This window comes from Amblyomma maculatum, chromosome 5 (genome assembly GCF_055883805.1).
Source record: "Amblyomma maculatum isolate TAMU_Amacu chromosome 5, ASM5588380v1, whole genome shotgun sequence".
In the NCBI taxonomy this organism is placed as follows: domain Eukaryota; kingdom Metazoa; phylum Arthropoda; class Arachnida; order Ixodida; family Ixodidae; genus Amblyomma; species Amblyomma maculatum.
In genome coordinates this window covers 138,208,899-138,228,926 of record NC_139348.1, presented here as the reverse complement: position 1 = coordinate 138,228,926, position 20,028 = coordinate 138,208,899, and the positions used below count along the sequence as shown (strand labels likewise).

Sequence of the window (20,028 nt, the reverse complement as noted above, 5' to 3'; positions counted from 1 at the left end):
CGACAATTTCAAGTTTTACACGAAAGGTGGGCGACTCACCCACTGGAGGCAGGTAGTTGCCTTAAAGGCGACTGCAATGTATAGAGCTTATTCACGTGACGTCATTGCAGCTTTACTGGCAACCATAGCGCGCACAACGCAACATCAGAGAGGGAGAAAAAAAGAGAGAGAGGGTACACGGTGAATCAGAACACTGCGTCGGTGGAATCCGAGCTCTGGTTGGATGGCGTTGCAAACGGCGTTTCAAGCGTCCGGCAAATGAGCGGCAATACAGGGTTGCCACAACTGCCGCCTGCTCAACTTGATATTGAATAGGGTCTATACCAATGATCGCGAGAGATATAGACGCGTCACTGAAAGCCGCCTATTTATTGTTCACATTCTTATTTTAGGAACTCGCAATATGCTGAGTAGTATCAAATAAGGGGAGGGAACGAGCATTTTGAAGTGCATGTGTTACCAAAAGGAAAGCTTTGTTAGATTTTTGCTGAAATTAGGTCTTCTAAAAGTAGATGTTACATATAAGGCGAATAATGCCGACTGAAGAGGAACAGCTAGTGAACATTACTGACCATTAGTCGCTTCGATCCTCAAGATGATCCTAAATAGAAGTGTTGCCCCATACACATATGCATGCAGCACTACAGAAAAGAGCAAAAAGAACATAATAAATGCAAAAAGAAGATTGACCATTAGTGGCTCCGATATTTGCCTCAAGATCATTAATAGAAGTGCAGCCTTACATACCGTTGTGCAAAGGTCACTATTACGTCACTCCGAAAATGATGGTTGGTTTGTGAGGTTCAGCGTCCCACCGCGACTTAGACAATGTAGGTTGCCGAAAATGATGCAAGAACTGTGGAAACGCTGCGGCAATATTAAAGCATGCAACGTTGCTTTGAAACCTGAGTTTGAAACCATCGTGAACATTATTCAAGGCCTACTTGGGGTACAGGCTGGGTCACTTTAGCATTCGCGTGGCTGAAACACGACAGGGAAGGCCTTCTCACAGGTGAGAGATGGTGTATGTTTATTATTTACACAGTACTGTAGGCGGAGCGTTTTCTAAAACGGATGGGATTGTACCGAGTTCACACTGACTTCTGGGCACCATTTACTTTCACGCACTCCTGTGCTGCACTCCGTCTATCCTAAACGAATATCGTTTGCCAGCCCAAACTGCGCCGTTATGGAGTCACCCGCAGGCAGAAGTAGAGGTCGCTGGGATCCCAGTACTCCTTGTAGTAAAATTCGCGCATCGCTTTGAGCATCTTTACGCGATCGTAAGGCTTCAACTTGAACTTCCTGCAGTCGAGATTGTAGGAGTCGTAGTCCAGGTCGGTAAGGCCGAAGTTTAAATGCTCCTTCACGTCTGTGTAGTTCACAAAAAAGTTGCACAACTGAAAAACAAAATACAAAATACAACTCACAACTTAGCAAGATCTGCGTGGTATACCCAATGTAACTAGAGTGAAAGACAGTAATGTTGATGCGTTCGTGTTCAAGCTCGCACTCATCGTACGCTAGAAAATCTGTGAAACTCGAAAATAATTTCGTATTAGTATTTTCTCTTAAGTCCTCTTTGAAGTCCATTTCACCCTCCTGGTACACCCTGTTGATACGCACATCGTTAACTCGTATACCTTTCTCCAGGCGTTCGCTTCTAGTAAACGTAGTTCAAAAGTCTATTTGCCTGCCTCTCTTCTACACAACCTCAGCCTTATAGTGAAGCATATATAGTTAATATCAGTACCGTAATTTGCGCGCGTTTTTAATGAAATGTTTCTGTTGCTGTCAGTTTGAGTACTGCCATAATTCTCTCCCCACAGCACGCTGCAGTTTTCCTTCCTTGAAAATGAAATGCTTTTAGATGTTATTTTAGGCATACTCGTGCAAGCTTAGCCCGGAAACCACGGAACTCAGGCTTCGAAATACCACAGAAGCATTCAAACGGCTCCGTCATAATATCAGCAACCAGAGCGAAAGCGTTAGCAAGGTGCTGGTTGAGAAACAAGAGTACAAATTGCAACGCATTCTGATGACCCCTGAGTAAAAGAAAAGTGCTTAACAGTTGAAACATTGCACTTTAGCGGCTATGAACTCTAATTGGGCGCGGACATGGTCACGTTCACAGGCCATAGCGCGATCAATATTCGGGTGCCAATCCCCATATCTTTGAAGAATACTGCAGTGGCTCCGACTTTGCTACATTATATTTTATTCGTACATCTACACACAACGAAGAGATATTTTTCAGCCCACTTTTTTAGCATCGATGCTATAATCAGCGTTTATTAGTTGACATACAACGCGTGTATGCTATACCTTCAGTTTACCTGGTCTAAAACAGGGTGAATAGTGCTGATATTAATGACATTACACCGCAGTGAATTAACTTTGACTAATGATGAAAGTGATGAAGATGACAAAGACATCCTTAAGGTCTTACTGCAGGTCTATAAGGTAGTCACTTTGGTGTGAACACGGCGAAATATATACCGCTTATCCCGCCTAACATGAGCCAGGGGTTAACAAAACTGTTTCACATAGGCCAGAGAAACCGGTTGCATACAGCCAGCTGTCATTTGCACCACAGACAATTTGTTCCTTTGCAATTTATTAAAAAGGACATAATTTTTTTAATGAATATATATTGACATCAGCAATAAATGTGATTGGAAAAGTTCGAGAACACCTTCAGAAACCCATATTCCAAATGTGCGGTAAAGAAAGTCTCACGTGGACCTTTTTTTTTTTTTCGAGCTATAAATAAAGTCCCAAAATACAAAATATCACATGACTGGCGTGTTCTTGGTTTGCGATTGGGTTGCTCTCTATTGTGGTTTGAGTGAACGAAATCAGCTGCTGCGATGACAGAACGGTCCCATCGCAACCATAGCTATGGTTGCAGCGAGCTCATTGCGCACGGTGCAACCTGCATCGTGATATGGGCACCAGGTGATTTACGTGGGGAAAAAGCCATCGCAGGAATATCGGCTTACCACTGCAATGGGGCCCTGTAAGGAAGCCCGCATTTATTTCTTTCACTCAGATCACGATTGAGAGCAGCACAATCGTGAGGCGCGAATGTCCTAGATAGGCGATTTTTTTTTTTTACTTCGCGCGCTTTCTTTAGAACACAAAAAAAGAAACACTAGGAGAATTTCTTATCAGAAATTTTGAATGTTTTTTTTTAAACTGCTCTCCAACTTTGGAAATAATATTTGTAGTCTCTCTACCCGGAAACGATCATTGGCTTCAGGCAGCATCTAAGTACCCAAGACGCCATGATACAACTCAAGCACCAGATCATCGACGGCAGCACCGGCGACAACAAAGCAGTACTGGGACTCGATCTGCAGAGCGCCTTCGACAAGGTGAAGCACTCAGCGATCCTATCCCAAGTCTCGAAACTCAACATGGGAGAGAGATCATACAATTACATCAAAGACTTCCTCACGGACAGAACGACCGAGCTCAGAGCGGGGGACCTCCATGCACAGAAGAAGAAGCTGGGAAGCACAGGCACACCTCAGGGATCGGTCATCTCGCCGGTGCTTTTCAATCTCGTGATGATAGGAGTGACTGAAAGGCTCAGGAGCATCAAGGAAGTCCGACATACGATATACGCGGACGACATAACGATGTGGATAGAGGGGGGCAGCGATGCCCACATCGAATCTACCCTACAGGCGGCCGTTGATGCGATCGAAGACCAACTCGACGGAACGAGGCTCAGATGCTCGCCGAGCAAGTCGGAGCTCCTCGTCTACCCGCCCGTCAAGCACCGCAAACTCAAGAGCAGCCCGAGAGAGTACGAGGCAATCAAAGTCAAGACCAGAGAGGGAAACGCGATCCCAAGAGTCAACAAGATCAGAGTGCTGGGAATGACGATCGAGACGCACGGCAGAAACGGCGAGACCGCTACCCAGCGGCGAACGCCACGAGACTACTCAAACGAGTCACGAACAAGAAAAGTGGAATGAGGGGAGAGAGCCTGATCAGACTGATCCACTCGTCCGTCATATGTCACGTAGCGTACGTGGCGGCCTACCACAAGTGGAAGAAGAGCGAGAGAAACAAGATAGATATACTCATCCGCAGAGCCTACAAGACGGCACTGGGACTGTTAGAAACAACGAGCACCAAACGCCTCCTGCAGCTAGGGGTGCACGACACGCTGGAGGAGATAACGGAGGCCCAACGTGCCGCACAGCTCGAAAAACTGTCTACGACCAAGGCCGGCTGGAAAATCCTGGACAACCTGGGAATTGGATATCAAGGCAGGGAGCAGACGCAGCTCCCCGTCCCCGATGAGATCAGGCGCAACGTGGCACCATAGAGACGAAATGTCTAGGTGAAGCGATCTACGTTTCAGGCTCCGTGTTACTGTGTGAACCTGCAGTTCAGGGTAGCAATTGAGTCTTGTAAAGCTTGCTATAATAATTTTATGCATTTCTTTTTGCGGTAATTATATCTGGAGGACATGCTCCGATTCTGTAAATACAATATGCACCCTAACATGAAAGTTTAAAAGCTCATTAACGCATTTAGTTATTTAGGAAAATAAATTTAAGAACTTTGCCGCACGCCCCGTGTCCGCCGTAACCTCCAACATAGCCCCAGGACTACAATAAATCTAAAGCCAGTTACCTTTGTCTTAAAGATTTATTAACGAATATGTAGAGCAGATCACCTCTTTTTCATCTTGTATCTATATATGCCTGGTCCTGATCATACCTGAATATACAGTGCCAAAATCCGGGGTAATCTTGGGCTCCAAGATTACCCCGGAAGGAGACTGCAGCCGTAAATTAGGAGATGCCTGCTCCTGGGAAAAAGAGCCATGGCTAACCTTGACCGCCTAGTGAAGAGCAGAGGCATTAGACTACCAACCAAGACCCGTATAACTCGTGCTATGGTCTTTCCAGTTCTGATGTATTAATTCGAGAGTTGGACTGTGAAGAAAGCTGACCGCCGAAGAATTGACGCGTTTTAATTGTGGTGCTGGCGGAGACTCTTGAGAGTTCCTTGGACTGCCAGAAGATCAAATCAGTCGATATTGTCGACCATAAATCCTGACTGCTCATTGGAGGGTCAAATTCTAAAGTTAAAGCTCAGCTACTTTGGTCATCTGATGAGAAGAGAGGAGTCGCACGAGAAAGTTTTGATGTTGGGAAAGGTTGAGGGTCTTTGGAGAAAGGGTAGGCAGCGAACGCGATGGTTAGATGACATCCTCGAGGCGGTGCAGATGAAGTTGTGATGTTAGGAAGACAGTGAGAGACCGGAGAGCGTGGCGTGATATGGTCCATAGGGTCACGAAGAGTCGGACACGACTGGACGACTGAACTGAACTAATCTAGATATGCCACTTCAATGTCGCTAGAAAAATGTTGAGTTTTGCCGATACACATGTCCCGCTGTTACTCATAAACGTGTCCTCATGACAAGTATAGTTAGTTGAAAGTCAGCTCTTGTCCTGCGTTGTCCTTTCTCATGTCCCCGCGTTTCCTCGCGCTGTTCGATGCGATGAATGGCTATCATCTCGCCGAAATCACTCTACTTCTACTAAATATGTATTCATAGTACTCACCGGAATAAACGCTAACACTCTCAACGCATGTCTAGAGTACTTGGCCTAAAATTGTAACGGAGGTATTGTCGCCCAGCTGAACGTCTTCGAGATGAACCCGTCAAACTTCGACCACGTGAACAGCCACACACGCTACCTGCTCATCAACTTCGTACACTGGTGTAATTAGCACTGCGTAAAGCCTGTATTTGAGTGCGCACGCGCCTGGAGTGAGCAGCCGTTACCGTTGGACTGCATTACTTGACACTGCCGTGCCCACCGACCGCCCTCCACGGAATCTGGCACTTTCACCAAACTGTGGACTAACCCCCCCCCCCCCCCTCCACTGCCCGTGGAAAGGTGTTGCTGCGCACGCCAGGGAAGAGCGCTGCGCCTAAGGAAGAGGAAGCGCAGTTTGATAGTGCGGCGCGAGTACGGGGAGAAGAGGACGACGATTGGGGTCGGTGGTATGTCTGTGCCTTTGTCCTAAGGGGCACCCCACACCGCTACAATATTGCGATCGGTAATCGAAAAGATACGAGCGCAGGGTGTTTTCTTTTCTACAAAGACGATTGGGACGAGTAATAAATATGCTTAACAAGGTTGCACAATATTGGTTAAACAGCGGTGGCCTGTGCGAATAGCTCTGGGGATATAAATACAAAAATGACACACCTTGAAGCGAAGTGTTTCAGGTGTGTCTAGAGTATACGAGCGTTCGATGCGCAGGCCCTTGTTGTAGGTGACCCAGGTGGCGGCATTTTCTTGGTACTGTAGGTTCCTCAAGTACTCGGGATCCGACGCGTTGCACATCTGAGTGAAAAATGGAAATGCATGTTGAAACGATTTAGGTTAACAAATGAAAGGCGCAGACATTTTAATGTAGTCATGTGTCATGCCGTTACCGTGTAAACGTTTAAAGATATCAATGTGCGGTGCATGCTAGATATTGAAAGACACAAACACGCGACGAGTGCGTTTGCCGCTGCAACTCTGATACGTGCTTCCAAAATAGCTCAATTAAATCCCCTACTGCATCGCTTTAGCTTCAGGTAGAGAAGCACCCGAAGTTTCCTATGAAATGTCTGGGAAGAAAATAGGTTCTCTAGGTCGACAGCGCCTTCGCGGCAAGTAGCTGTGTCGAATGGAACCCTGCATTATTAGGGTCACTTTAGTGACCCCGCGTTCATTTGCTTAAAGTGCCAGAGCGTCTTTCAAGAGTGTATAGAGTTATCTACACGGCAGTTGAGTCTTAAGTTGAGCACATGGTGCCTGTGACCACAGCGTTCAAACAAGCGTGCCTTCAAGATGGGTGCTCAAAGAAGAAATTCGGCGCATGACCAGGACCCGAGCGCCTACTACCGCTTGAAATTCTCAGAAAGTAAAGTGTTTCTGTAACCTCGAATTTCAAGCTCAGCTGCTGGTTGTCGAAGCGAACTTGGCCCCAATACGACCTTTTCCATCTACTCCTATAGGCTGCTAAGTCCTGATTTAGACCCTAACATCACATTCATACATTCTTGCAATCCTCTTTCTTGTCCTATTCACCATCTGTCAGGGTATCCCGCAATGACGGTCAAACGGTGAATGGTCTCTCAAGTTCCCTAATGCGTGTGTTAGGCGGCAACTCGTGAGGAGGAAACAGCGGAATTTAAGGAGATGGCGTTTTCTTGGGGCAACCTGCGAAAAGTAGAGCGATACTGGCAATGACCGGGGGACGTGTTTTTTCCCCTTAGCATTATTGACCTTACAGCACCGAAGGGGGAGTCTCAGTTCTGTAAATCAATGTGTAATTTTCTAAGTTTAATTTTATTACATGTTCAATAGAACTGTTTGTAGACAGGAGTGGAACACAGAGTTGAAAAGTTTCTATTGGGAAGGCGGTCAGGAAGTTGGGCTGCGACAGAAGCCGACAGCGCCTCCAGCTCAGTGAACTTTTTTGTTGCCGAGGTTCTGATAATAGTTCGTCAATCGTCGGATTTGTTTTAGACATACAGCTTGGCAGCTATATACAGTATGAATAAATCTGCAAGAAGCTGGTCAGCTGGTCACCTATGCGCGGTTAACTTTGGTGTCATGACGTCACGTTCTTTCTCGCATGCGTGCTCTCCTCTCGGTTATTTCCTTTGCTACATTTCTTTCTCACCATTCCTACAGAATACGAATCAGAATACGTTTGAAGGCAGGAATGAGAACTTTATAGTTAAGTTGCGTAATTGACGGGAAAACGCAATATTGCAGCATTCAGGGAGCCCACCTACTAGGACGGTGATGTGAGTACATCGTGATGTTAACCGAGTCCCCTCGACGGACGGTTCCCTTCATCCGTATATTTTTAGAGTGCAAGGTTCAGTGCTCTATTGCAAAAAAGCCAGGGTGTTGCACAGAGTTGCGCAGAAGGATCACCTCTCTCTTACGAGGTAAAATATGTGGACTCAGAAACGTTCCTGTAAGTTGTGTAGTGGATGGAGAGAAAAGAATATGCCTTCACCCCAAAATGTGAATAAAATGACTTCGCAAAGTATATAATGACTCCTAACTCCTGATGAATGCCAATGACTTAGCAAATATCAAAGGAGTGTGGAAGTGTGGTGAACAAAGTAGAGCGAAGAGGTGTTAATTGGGCGAAAGAAAACATACCACGCATGTTTTCTTTAATAATAATAATAATAATAATAATAATCAATCAATCAATCAATCTTTATTTAATGTGCGCAGGAACAACCATGTGGTCTTTGTGCTGCAGCACAAAAAAAATGAAAAAGCACAAACATGTTTACACACACAGAGAGAACACAAAAAAAAGAAATAAATAATACATGAAATGAAACTGAGACGAAAAGTATCACGGAAATTAAGCAAACAATGAGTATCATCACTTATATACACAGTGAGAGAATTTTTTAGCACACCAGGAAATAAAGAAAAAAAAAAGAACGGTAGGTAGGAGAGAAAAAAAAAACAGATGACTGACATTGATTATAGTAATATAGAAATATACATAAAATAAACAACCATTCCAGGCGCAACAAGTGCATGGTACTTAAAACACAGGCTAGAAATACAGAATAATACAATAAAGAAGTAAAATTGAACAAGGGACAGTAAGATTCGAATATAAAGTTTAAAGTTGAAATATAAGCAAGAAACGGATAAAAAGTAGTTCAAGATACAGACAGCATTGAACAGGAGAAAAAGCAAAAAAGTGAAGTAAATACAATTTAAGGCTAGAAAGTGGGAGTTATATGTGATAAAGTACTATTTAGAATGCAACGCTACGAACATCCAATGTAAATGAACAGAGCGAGTTTTGGAAGATGTCAAGGTGAGGACAAAAAGAGTTAAATAACCACTGCATCCTGTCCAGAGGGGAGTGGGAATGAAGAGGAGAAACCTGAAATGGTCTGAATTCCCTCATGCTCTTTCGCGGAACGCGCAGTAGGATGTACTCTAAGAGCTGAGGGCACATAATGTGGCCATGAAGGAGTTTGTACAGAAATATGATATCAAGTCTGATACGATGGCAGTGAAGGGAAGTAAGATTCAGTTGGGCGCTCCTGGTGGAGCGAGAGGGGGAAGTTGCGAAAGGAAAGCGATAATGAAATATCCGTAAAAATTTTTTTTGTACTCTGTCAACCTTGTCCAAGTTCGATTTGCAAGTGCCATTCCAAACAACCGACGCATACTCCAAGACCGGGAGGCATATGGACAGGTACAGTTTTAGGAACGGAAGTGGAGTATGGAACTCTCTCGAAAGTCTGCAAACGAATCCGAGTGTGCGCATAGCCCGCTGAGCAATGCGTTTAGTGTGAGAGGAGAAGCTGAGGGTGCGGTCAAAAAGTACACCAAGGTCATTAATTTCATCAACCCTATCCAACAGCACAGAATTGACAGAATAATGGTAGAGAAAGCTATGTGTTTTACGAGTAAAGGACACAACCCTAGTTTTGGAAGAATTGAGGGTAAGTCGATTCATCGCACACCAATCAGAAAAAGCAGATATGTCCGATTGCAACAACACGCAATCTTGAAAAGAATGTATTACCTTGAATATTTTTATATCATCAGCATAAAGAAGAAACGAGGAGTTCTTTATCGCCGAGGAAACATCATTAATAAAAACGGAGAAGAGAAGCGGGCCTAGTACTGAACCTTGAGGAACTCCACTCGTTGCAGGGTAAACGAAAGAAGTCTGTCCATTGACACTGACAAAGCAGAAGCGATCAAGGAGATAGTTGCGTAGGAGGGCTACGAGAGAGACTTCAACGCCAGAGAGTAGAAGTTTTTCAAGAAGTAGTGAGTGAGTAACAACGTCGAAAGCTTTGCTCATATCACAGTACACAGTGTCAACCTGACCCCTCTGAAGGACTGCTGCAGAGGCATACGTCATAAACGTGACTAGGTTGGTGGAAGTAGAGCGACCCGACATGAAGCCATGTTGATTCGGTACTATGATATGTTTGAGATGGAAGGAAAGTACGCTGTGCAAAGCTAATTCGAAAAGCTTAGAGGTTGCACATAGAAGAGAAATCGGACGATAATTGGAAACATCAGTTTTGTTTCCAGACTTGAAGACAGGAAACACGCGTGCCATTTTCCACACGCGAGGAAAGGCAGCATTTTTTAAACAGTTATTAAATATGGCAGTCAGTACTGGTACGAAGATATAACTGAAGGCTTTTATTATGGCAGCTGGAATGCCATCAGGTCCAGGAGACAAAGATGGTCTCAGACGCTTAAGACTCTCAGTTATCAACTCCTCGTCAAAGAGAATGGAATTAGATAGTGCATCAGATGGGAGGCAAACGGAATCACAATGTGGATGTTTGTAAACGGAGGAAAAATGTTGTGCAAAACTGTCGGCAACATCCCGAATTTCCGAACCCTGAGAGTCAACTAAGCTGATACTTAAATCTGATTTAATGGAACGCTTGCGAACGCAACGCCAGAACTGACTAGGACGATTTGAGGCATACCTCTCTAAAGACTCAAGATAGGAGTCGTAGTCCCGCTTGTATAAGCGTTTGCAAAGAGAACGCACACGGCGAAACTCATCTGCCCAATTGTGAAACCCAGGGCGTTTCGCTTTACGATGGGCCCGTTCCTTGAGCTTTAACGCCGTTATTAGTTCCCTTGAAAACCAGGAAGGGAACTTCCTACGCGTAGGAGTATGCAAAGGTATGTACCGACGCATACCATCAAGAACTATTTCTGTAAAGCGACTGACTTGTCCATCTGAATCATTAATGTCATTTAAAAGGGACCAGTCGACGGAAGAGAAGAAATTGAAAAGACCGACATAATCACCACGTGCATACGCGAAACGGGGCGAATTCCCCACCCGATCTGAGTTAGTAGAAGGTGAGGCAGAGACAGCAGTAGTAACTAGAAGCGGAGGGTGAAATTTGTCACAGCGAGTCAGCGGTATGTCCGAACTCGAGACTCGAACACTTTCAAAATTCGATAGACAGATGTCAAGAATATTACCGCAACAGTTTTCAATGAAATTGTGTTGCTGCAAAGAGTTAAAGGCTATGAAATCAAGTAGAGCGTTACACTTACTTAATATGTAATGATTGTTGTGAGAAGAAATAAGTGAGTTCCAGTTGATACCAGGAGTATTAAAATCACCTAAAATAAGAAGTTTGTGTTTGCTATGACGGGTTATAACAAATATCAAAGGAGTGTGGAAGTGTGGTGAACAAAGTAGAGCGAAGAGGTGTTAATTGAGCGAAAGAAAACATACCACGCATGTTTTCTTTAATAATAATAATAATAATAATAATAATAATAATAATAATAATAATAATAATCAATCAATCTTTATTTAATGTGCGCAGGAACAACCATGTGGTCTTTGTGCTGCAGCACAAATAAAAAAAAAAAGAAACAAAAATGAAAAAGCACAAACATGTTTACACACACAGAGAGAACACAAAAAAAAATAAATAAATAATACATGAAATGAAACAGACGAAGAGAGAATTTTTTAGCACACCAGGAAATAAAGAAAAAAAAAAAAAAGAACGGTAGATAGAAGAGAAAAAAAAACAACAAATAACTGACATTGATTATAGTAATATAGAAATATACATAAAATAAACAACCCTTCAAGGCGCAACAAGTGCATGGTACTTAAAACACAGGCTAGAAATACAGAATAATACAATAAAGAAGTAAAATTGAACAAGGGGCAGTAAGATTCGAATATAAAGTTTAAAGTTGAAATATAAGTAAGAAACGGATAAAAAGTAGTTCACGATACAGACAGCATTGAACAGGAGAAAAAGCAAAAAGTGAAGTAAATACAATTTAAGGCTAGAAAGTGGGAGTTTTAAGTGATAAAGTACTATTTAGAATACAACGCTACGAACATCCAATGTAAATGAACAGAGCGAGTTTTGGAAGATGTCAAGGTGAGGACAAAAAGTGTTAAACAACCACTGCATCCTGTCTAGAGGGGAGTGGGAATGAAGAGGAGAAACCTGAAATGGTCTGAATTCCCTCATGCTCTTTCGCGGAACGCGCAGTAGGATGTACTCTAAGAGCTGAGGGCACATAATGTGGCCATGAAGGAGTTTGTACAGAAATATGATATCAAGTCTGATACGACGGCAGTGAAGGGAAGGAAGATTCAGTTGGGCGCTCCTGGTGGAGCGAGAGGGGGAAGTTGCGCAAGGAAAGCGATAATGAAATATCCGTAAAAATTTTTTTTGTACTCTGTCAACCTTGTCCAAGTTCGATTTGCAAGTGCCATTCCAAACAACCGACGCATACTCCAAGACCGGCAGGCATATGGACAGGTACAGTTTTAGGAACGGAAGTGGAGTGTGGAACTCTCTCGAAAGTCTGCAAACGAATCCGAGTGTGCGCATAGCCAATAATAATAATAATAATAATAATAATAATAATAATAATAATAATAATAATAATAATAATAATAATAATAATAATAATAATAATAATAATAATAATAATAATAATAATAATAATAATAATAATCAATCAATAATAATAATAATATTATTATTATTATGATTAATAATAATAATAATAATAATAATAATAATAATAATAATAATAATAATAATAATAATAATAATAATAATAATCAATCAATAATAATAATATTATTATTATTATTATTATTATTATTATTATTATTATTATTATTATTATTATTATTATTATTATTATTATTATTATTAATCATAATAAAGGCATATAAGAGCAAGCAGCAGAACTACGCTTATGCATATTTTGTGCACGTTATGATGAATAAGCGCCCCGTAAATTTTCCCTCCCACTTCTATACGCCAGCTAAACATTGCTAAAGTTTGTTTGGTTTGTGGGGTTTAACGTCCCAAAGCAACTCAGGCTATGAGAGACGCCGTAGTGGAGGACTCCGGAAATTTCGACCACCTGGTCAGGAGCCAGCATAACGCATTGCTAAAGTCAGGAGCCAGCATAACGAGGTAAGTGCTACTCCTTGTAAAGCTGGACAGTATCCGTCCATCAATACTAGCTATACTATCTGCCCTAGAGCCCGACAGCCATCTTGATAATGAATCAGTGACATTACCCATCAAGAGATTAGGGATAAAATTACGCTGGCTAACCTCCTTCAAATCTGGAAACATCAAGTTGCCATGAACATCGATATCTCTTCTTTCCAAGCCTTGTAGGCTTGGAAAACAAGAATTGCATTATTCCACATATGAAAGTCATTCTTAAGATATATTGCGGCATTAAGATGAGGAACAGGGAATGACTTAAATTCATCAATTAATATCAAGCCACCAGGTGGAAGAAGCGTGAATAGTTAAACAAGTAAAGTCATTAATGAAGAAGTCCTTGTAGACCTGGCGCGAACATACCGGTCTGGGATCGCTGAGGAATCGTCGTATCTGGCTCTGAAAAAAAAAAAAACAAGACGGAAAAAAGGCGTGCATAAAAACGGAAAATGGGAAATATTTCTGGGATCACAAGTTTTGCGGTAAAACTGGAGAACGTGTCTTACTAAGTTTGTTTAGTTGAGGACTGCAAAGTTGGGTCGCCTGTGGGGCGATTTTTATATTATTTTGTTTTAATATGCTACAGTCCAGGGTTCTGGTCCTTAGAATAGAATAAAACAATAGAATAAAACAATAATGATAATTCACCCCAAACTAACTAACAGATACAATGTAATGGCATAAATTCAAAAGCAAGCAAAATAAACAAAAACAAGAGAAAAAATGATTTTTACAAAATTGACATCAATACATAATATTAATAAATACAAGGAATTATTTTACCACACAATTAAACACATACACATTGCCGCAGGGCTTGATCAAAGTCAGAAATAAGTAAAACAAAAGTTTTTTTGAAGGCAAGACTAATCAGAAATTGTCCATGGAAAGGAACTTTGCACAAAGCATTTCTATTCTGCAAAGATTAGCTGAAAAGCATAATTACAAACTGGTTGTGCTCATTTAGTGTTATGATGCTTCACATATTGCGGAGATATGATTTTTAATTAGTTGTTTAACATTTAGTATAAATACAAGGAAACCATTATCCTTAGAGTTTCCTGTGGCTAATGTTGTTAGCAACCATAAGGTCATTAGAAGATCTCTTGTTTTATAATTACTAAAGATGAAACTTCCTGCTTTGCTTTCCGCTGAATCTGTTTCTGTAACTGTACAATAAATATCATTTTTGATGGCGCTGTCCCAGATGAATGGCGCATACTCGTTTTCGTCTAATATATGTGTGTTTTAAGTCGGAAGTTTATGAGTGGATGGAGCAATTTTAAGTTTACCTTTGGAGAAAAAGTTTTGGAAAAGATGATGCAATAATATTTGAAACATGCGTACTCTGTTCTTATTATTGGTAACAGTTATAGCAATGTATTGAGAATTAGAAATGGGACAGTTCCACAAGTGATACTCAAATGAGCCGATATGTTTTCTACGAATTACTCTCAGAAAGACTTTTCTGCGTGTTAAGTTCCTTACCCTGAGATTACTGCTCTAAGATAGATTGCTCGAATAGCTAGTCACCAACTAATGTTACAGTTTTATAAACTCTGCAATAATCTGCAAACAGCCGAATAGAGATTGAGTATGAATAATGTGGGTTAAATAATTAACATATATTTAAAAAGCAGAACACCGAGTTCACTGCCCTGAGGAACTCCTGAAGTTACTGTTTGAATGTCAGAAAATGTTTTCTACAAACATACCTTTTGTGTTTTTGGCCATAGATATATTCACTTGATTAGGTAACTAGGGAGACCCATGTCTTCCTCAATATTATCTAATACGTTATCGAAATCTGGCAGTAGCAACTCTATTTGATCAGAGCCGTTGAGAGCCACTGCAAATTTATATTTAGTTGCCACAAACTACGTAACAGTAGACATTCTTTTCCTGAACCCGTACTACTGTGGTGATAAGATGTTTTCTGTTAAGAAGGATCCAATGGAACCTTGTATAATGTGCTCTATAATGCTTTCTACAACCCTCTATCGTTTATGGCAGCCGTCATGAGCTAAAATAAAAAGCAGCTGATTTTATGGTCCCTTTCAAAACGCTTATGTCACATAAATCAGCCCAGTTGGAATTACGGCTGCAATATTTTGCACCACGAGGGACGTCAAATTCCGAATAATTGCGTTGAAAAAGAAGTGGCCTTTACGCAGCGGCACATAATTAAATGCATATAACTTGTTACGCATATACTTAATCACTGTCTAGGCATTTTAAGTCTTGCTGAAGACGTTTTATAGCGCAACCTTGTGCGAAAGAGTGAGTTTCAAAAGTTTTGTCTGCAAACGCACGATATATTTGTCCAGATGCCTATATAACCTTTTGTCTTGGCCCCCAAAGTAGTGGGTTTCAAGCAAATAAATTGTTCATTTATCCCCGACTGAACTTATAGGCGGATTGCATGTTTCACTTAAATTACCAGCAGGATTAGGGGCTTCACGACCACGCGTTACATAAAACTTGCGAACACAGCGTGAAAGGTTAAAAGTAACATTATTCTTTAAGACTTCTGTGCCGGGCTCAACTGTCACGAAAGCATTTCTATGCCTGCGTTGTGTTCTCGAGAATAATTCGTTCGATATGTTATCCTTTGATACAACACCACATATCATCTAGAGAAAGCAGAAAACGATGTAGTACGGGCTCGAGCTGCTAGATTTTCGCAAAAATGGCGATTTAGTTAGTGTAGCAAAGGTTGTAGAGTGCCTGAAGAGATAACCTAAAAGGTGGTTGGCGGAGTCAACAGCAGCAACAGTTGGCGCTTTAAAGTAAACAATGTGGCTCAAGCGACCCTAGTGCGACCAAGGCAATATAAACTGCAGCCGCCCTCACCTCCCCCCTCCCCCTCAACCATCAATTCTACCCTGATCACGTCCTCGGCTATGTATAGCGGTTCGTAATTTCTTATTTTTACCGTCGCTGTCCTTCCTGTCACAGCTATTTTTGTGTGCGTTAGTGTTCTACATATATCTCTCTTTCATTGTTACTGCACGCGACGTCCTCCCCGGCAAGTAATTAGACGAAGAAGGGTAGTTCCTGTACTTAATATGCCATATCTTCTACATTAGACCCGATTTAGCGAATAGTAAATAATATCAACGCGTTACAATCTTTGTTCAGCCATGTACTTGAGTATAGGACTGCCGTTTTCAGAAATCTTATTCACATGCTTACTTTAGAGGAGTCAATAATTCACGTTCCCTATGCACCTTAATTCATCTTCGTTCCCCACGATTGCATTTGGCTTATGAGAGCGTCGACTGGACTCATAAAATCTTAAAACTAAAGAAAGCCTCCGAAAAGTTCTCTCAATAGTGTTACGTGTTATGCTCAAAGCTGCCCATTGTTCGGCGTCGATTAAACTTACCACGAATTCGTTTTCCTCGACCGGAAAGAACACGGCCGGTTGATAGATGGCGTAACGTCCTATATTGTCGTTGAGGTTATCCGGGAACAACATGCGCTCTGTTTTGGCCCCAAAGGACATCACGAGGATAATTTGTTCCGCAAGTTTCTGCTTGATGAGACTTAGAGTCATCTGAGCAGTGTCTGCCTGTAGGCCAAAAACGAGTCGGAAAACCGAGATGTCAACCATTATAAAATAATAACACTGTCGACGGGTACAGAAGACATCTCATTGACAGTTTCGCCAAACTTTACAAGGCCTTATTAAGTGCGCTAGGGTGCATTGATGTACACCCGCCGTATTTGTCACGCACGTACTTTCAAGGTGAGGGATACTTTTTATAGATATGTAAATAAAAGGAGATGAGTATGGAAATTAGTCCTTATCTCTCTGACGTTCGGCCGGGTGCTCGAGAATATATAGACAAGACTGCGCACGGGAAATGTATTTCATTTAGTCGGCCGAAATAATGAAGAAACCCACAAAATGGAAATTTTAACCTTCGAGCCAGACGACTGTAGAAGCCGCGTTCTGTTAAAATGGCCGAAATCGTTGAGCGGAAGATGAATATGGCGGTAATAATAATAATAATAATAATAATAATAATAATAATAATAATAATAATAATAATAATAATAATAATAATAATAATAATAATAATAATAATAATAATAATAATAATAATAATAATAATAACTGCATGTATGCCATGTATTGTTTGGTTGCGGCATAACTTCTCTCAGACGTCGTCCCACACGACAACAGCAGATCGATAATGTTCGCAAATTCGTACACGGTGCTTATTTTGGCCATAGTTTGGAACGTGAGTAACCGAGCAAATTCTTTTTCTTCGAATCTGGAAGGATTACCTGGGTAGAACGATGTAGTAAGAGCCTGCGCTGGTTACAGAAATGAAACTGCAACCCAATCGTTCGACAACATTAAGATGAAAAAAAAAATCTGATTCGTGCGTGATAACTCCTACGGACGCAAGAAGCAAGTAACAATTTTGTGCAACAGTGTCCTGTCTGACTCGTATCGACCCTGCCATATCACGAAATTGCAGTCCGCGTGTCCTGGTGCGGGTAATTCAAACAAAGCTTTCATACGGAATCACGGGCCTAACCAGAGGGTGATTAAACTCGATATAAATTTAGCGTAATTACTACTTGGCAAGAAGAATGTATTCTGGCTTTCATAGCCCAGCTCGAACGAACAAAAAAAAAATATCCGAGCGGAGTAGATTCAAACCCAAGAATCCGCATTTTTCACAAGGCCGCTCTGCGCATGCGCGCCTTCTCCCCTGGCTGAAACGAACTATAGTGCCTAGAATATTCTAGGCACTGTAAACGAACCAACTACCCTAGCTGCTCATGCGCAGTACTTGGCCTCCGCGATCAGCGTAGCCAGAGCTGATCTCGGGAGGCCATGTACAGTTAATATTTGTGACAGGCGTATGCGACAGATGGCGGTAGCTGTCGAGAACACACATCGCCATTTCGCTGGCGGCTGCGTCTCCCAAGGACGTTTTTAGCCAGTAGCAGACAAATTTTCAACCCTTCCCAGAGGGCGAACGTTTTCTGAAAAAGGAGGATTCGCCGCAGGAAGCGAGCAGAGAACGTCGTACTGTCGTCGCAGCCAATCGCTCCTTTTGGAAACTGCCACGCACTCTCGCTCTCTGCATTGCACGTAGTTATCAGCGTCATCTTCCATCTCAGCGCGGAATCTTTCGCACGTCCTACTTCGTTTATCCGCGTTAAAACACTAGCATTTCATTCTTTGCTTTTACATTCGTAAAATAATTTGTTCCGTTGAATCCAGTTCCATAATGCGCAGCACTGTTGGACATGCTATGCTGATATATACTGATTACGGGACGCAAGCTCATAAAATAATTTTTCAACTCTGTCGCCCAACCCAGTAGCCGGTACTATATCCAGTTATCAGCGGACATGTATGCGCTATCGGCATAATAACCGCATCATGCTGCTGAGTCGTGAGGTATAGCTACTGTAATTTTCATTTCGAGATCAGCTTACCGTAATTTTTTACTGTTAGTGTCTGTGATTTCAGACTTTGAACCATATGATAATAACTTTTTTCCTCATCCTTCGGCTAGCCGAACTTCTTGGCTGCTCAACTAGCTCAACATTCAACTCTATTGCTGTTCTTGACTGGCTGCCCTCTCTTCGTGGTTTGTTCCATTTGACTATAAATTTCCTGCTTCATATTCTCTCAGAAGTGACATAAATTCTTCCAGACGGCATTGCGCTTAGTCCACGCCATCAAATTAAACGCGAGGTAGTTCACGCGCTCCGCATGAAGCCGTACTTGACGCAGGGACAGCTTGAGCCTCGCCAATATATTCCCGCTTTCTTTCTTTTTCAGAAGTATAAGGGGGGGAGGGGAAGAATAATGTCATCTGGTGTTATCAGCTGGCATCGGAAGAAGCTGAAGTTTTGAAAAGGGAGAAAGGACTCACGCCATTTTGAAACAGGAGCGGGTCTGAACGCTATTGTCGTGTCTCACCTTTGCTGTACCATGACAATACTAAGTTCTCTTCCTGCCACTTACTGAATTCTTATTTCGTCCTGTGAAGAGATGCGACTCCATTCGCCTCACTCCACACCATTTAAAGATATCGTCTGTTGGAAAAGGCATAAACAACTTTGCACAACTTCAGCTCACTTACAGCTTACGGCCGCCGCACCTATTCGCGGATGAATATGTGTGCAACTATGTTTATATAAAGTACTCACCAAAGTGCGACCATGATATGCCCGGTAATACCGAGTACTTGGCCGATACAGATTGATTGCCGGCAAAAGCGCCCGATCCGTCAATTTGTTCGGGAGTTCAACATCCGTTCCGGGGATAATGAACATATTAGGTATTACCTTTGCGGCCCTGCGCAGACAAATGCCTTGTATAAAATGAAGATTCTACTCAAATGAGCCTTTAAAAAAATAAATTCAATGAACTATAGAAGAAACAGTGTCACTCTAAATGACACTCTATGGGTCGCTTCAACTGAGGACTAATTATGATTCATCTTTGCTAGTTACAGCCTGAAATGTCTTCTTTTTAAATATAAACAAGCACTGCTGAGTATTAAATCAATACTAGACCCATTCCTCGTAATTACTTGATCTATCTCATTCACCCACTGGTCTGACCGTTGACCTTTAGTACAATTGTTATGGAATCCGCTTTTGTGCTTCAAAAACCAATAATCATTATACATGCCGTTCACGTATATATATTCCAAAAAGGGTGCGGAACGGGACTAATATATACTTTTGGTGTACCTGCTTGATCCCTCAAAGAGATATTTTCCTTAAAAGCGCCCATTGAGGAAACAGCAAACCATGACCGCATACCACGGCCATTGTCGTTCGAAAGCTGCTCATAAGGCCGATATTATAATTATTATATTATATATTATATTATAATATAATATTATATTATAATAATTATAATATAATTATTATATTATTTGTTTGCATTCTTCACCA

At 41.8% G+C, this 20,028-nt stretch overlaps 1 protein-coding gene across 1 annotated transcript in view; it reads right to left on the bottom strand.

Moving 5' to 3' along the window:
- Window positions 1-1,287: 1,287 nt before the first annotated feature.
- hid (head involution defective) overlaps window positions 1,288-20,028 on the bottom strand; it is a 48,725-nt gene continuing 29,984 nt past the window's right edge. The window contains exons 7-9 of the mRNA XM_084605328.1: window positions 13,450-13,485; window positions 6,248-6,385; window positions 1,288-1,400 (exon numbers count right to left, since the gene is read on the bottom strand). Coding sequence (XP_084461454.1) covers window positions 6,355-6,385; window positions 13,450-13,485 — 67 coding nt within the window. The 3' untranslated portion in view covers window positions 1,288-1,400; window positions 6,248-6,354. The remainder of the gene's footprint in view (window positions 1,401-6,247; window positions 6,386-13,449; window positions 13,486-20,028) is intronic.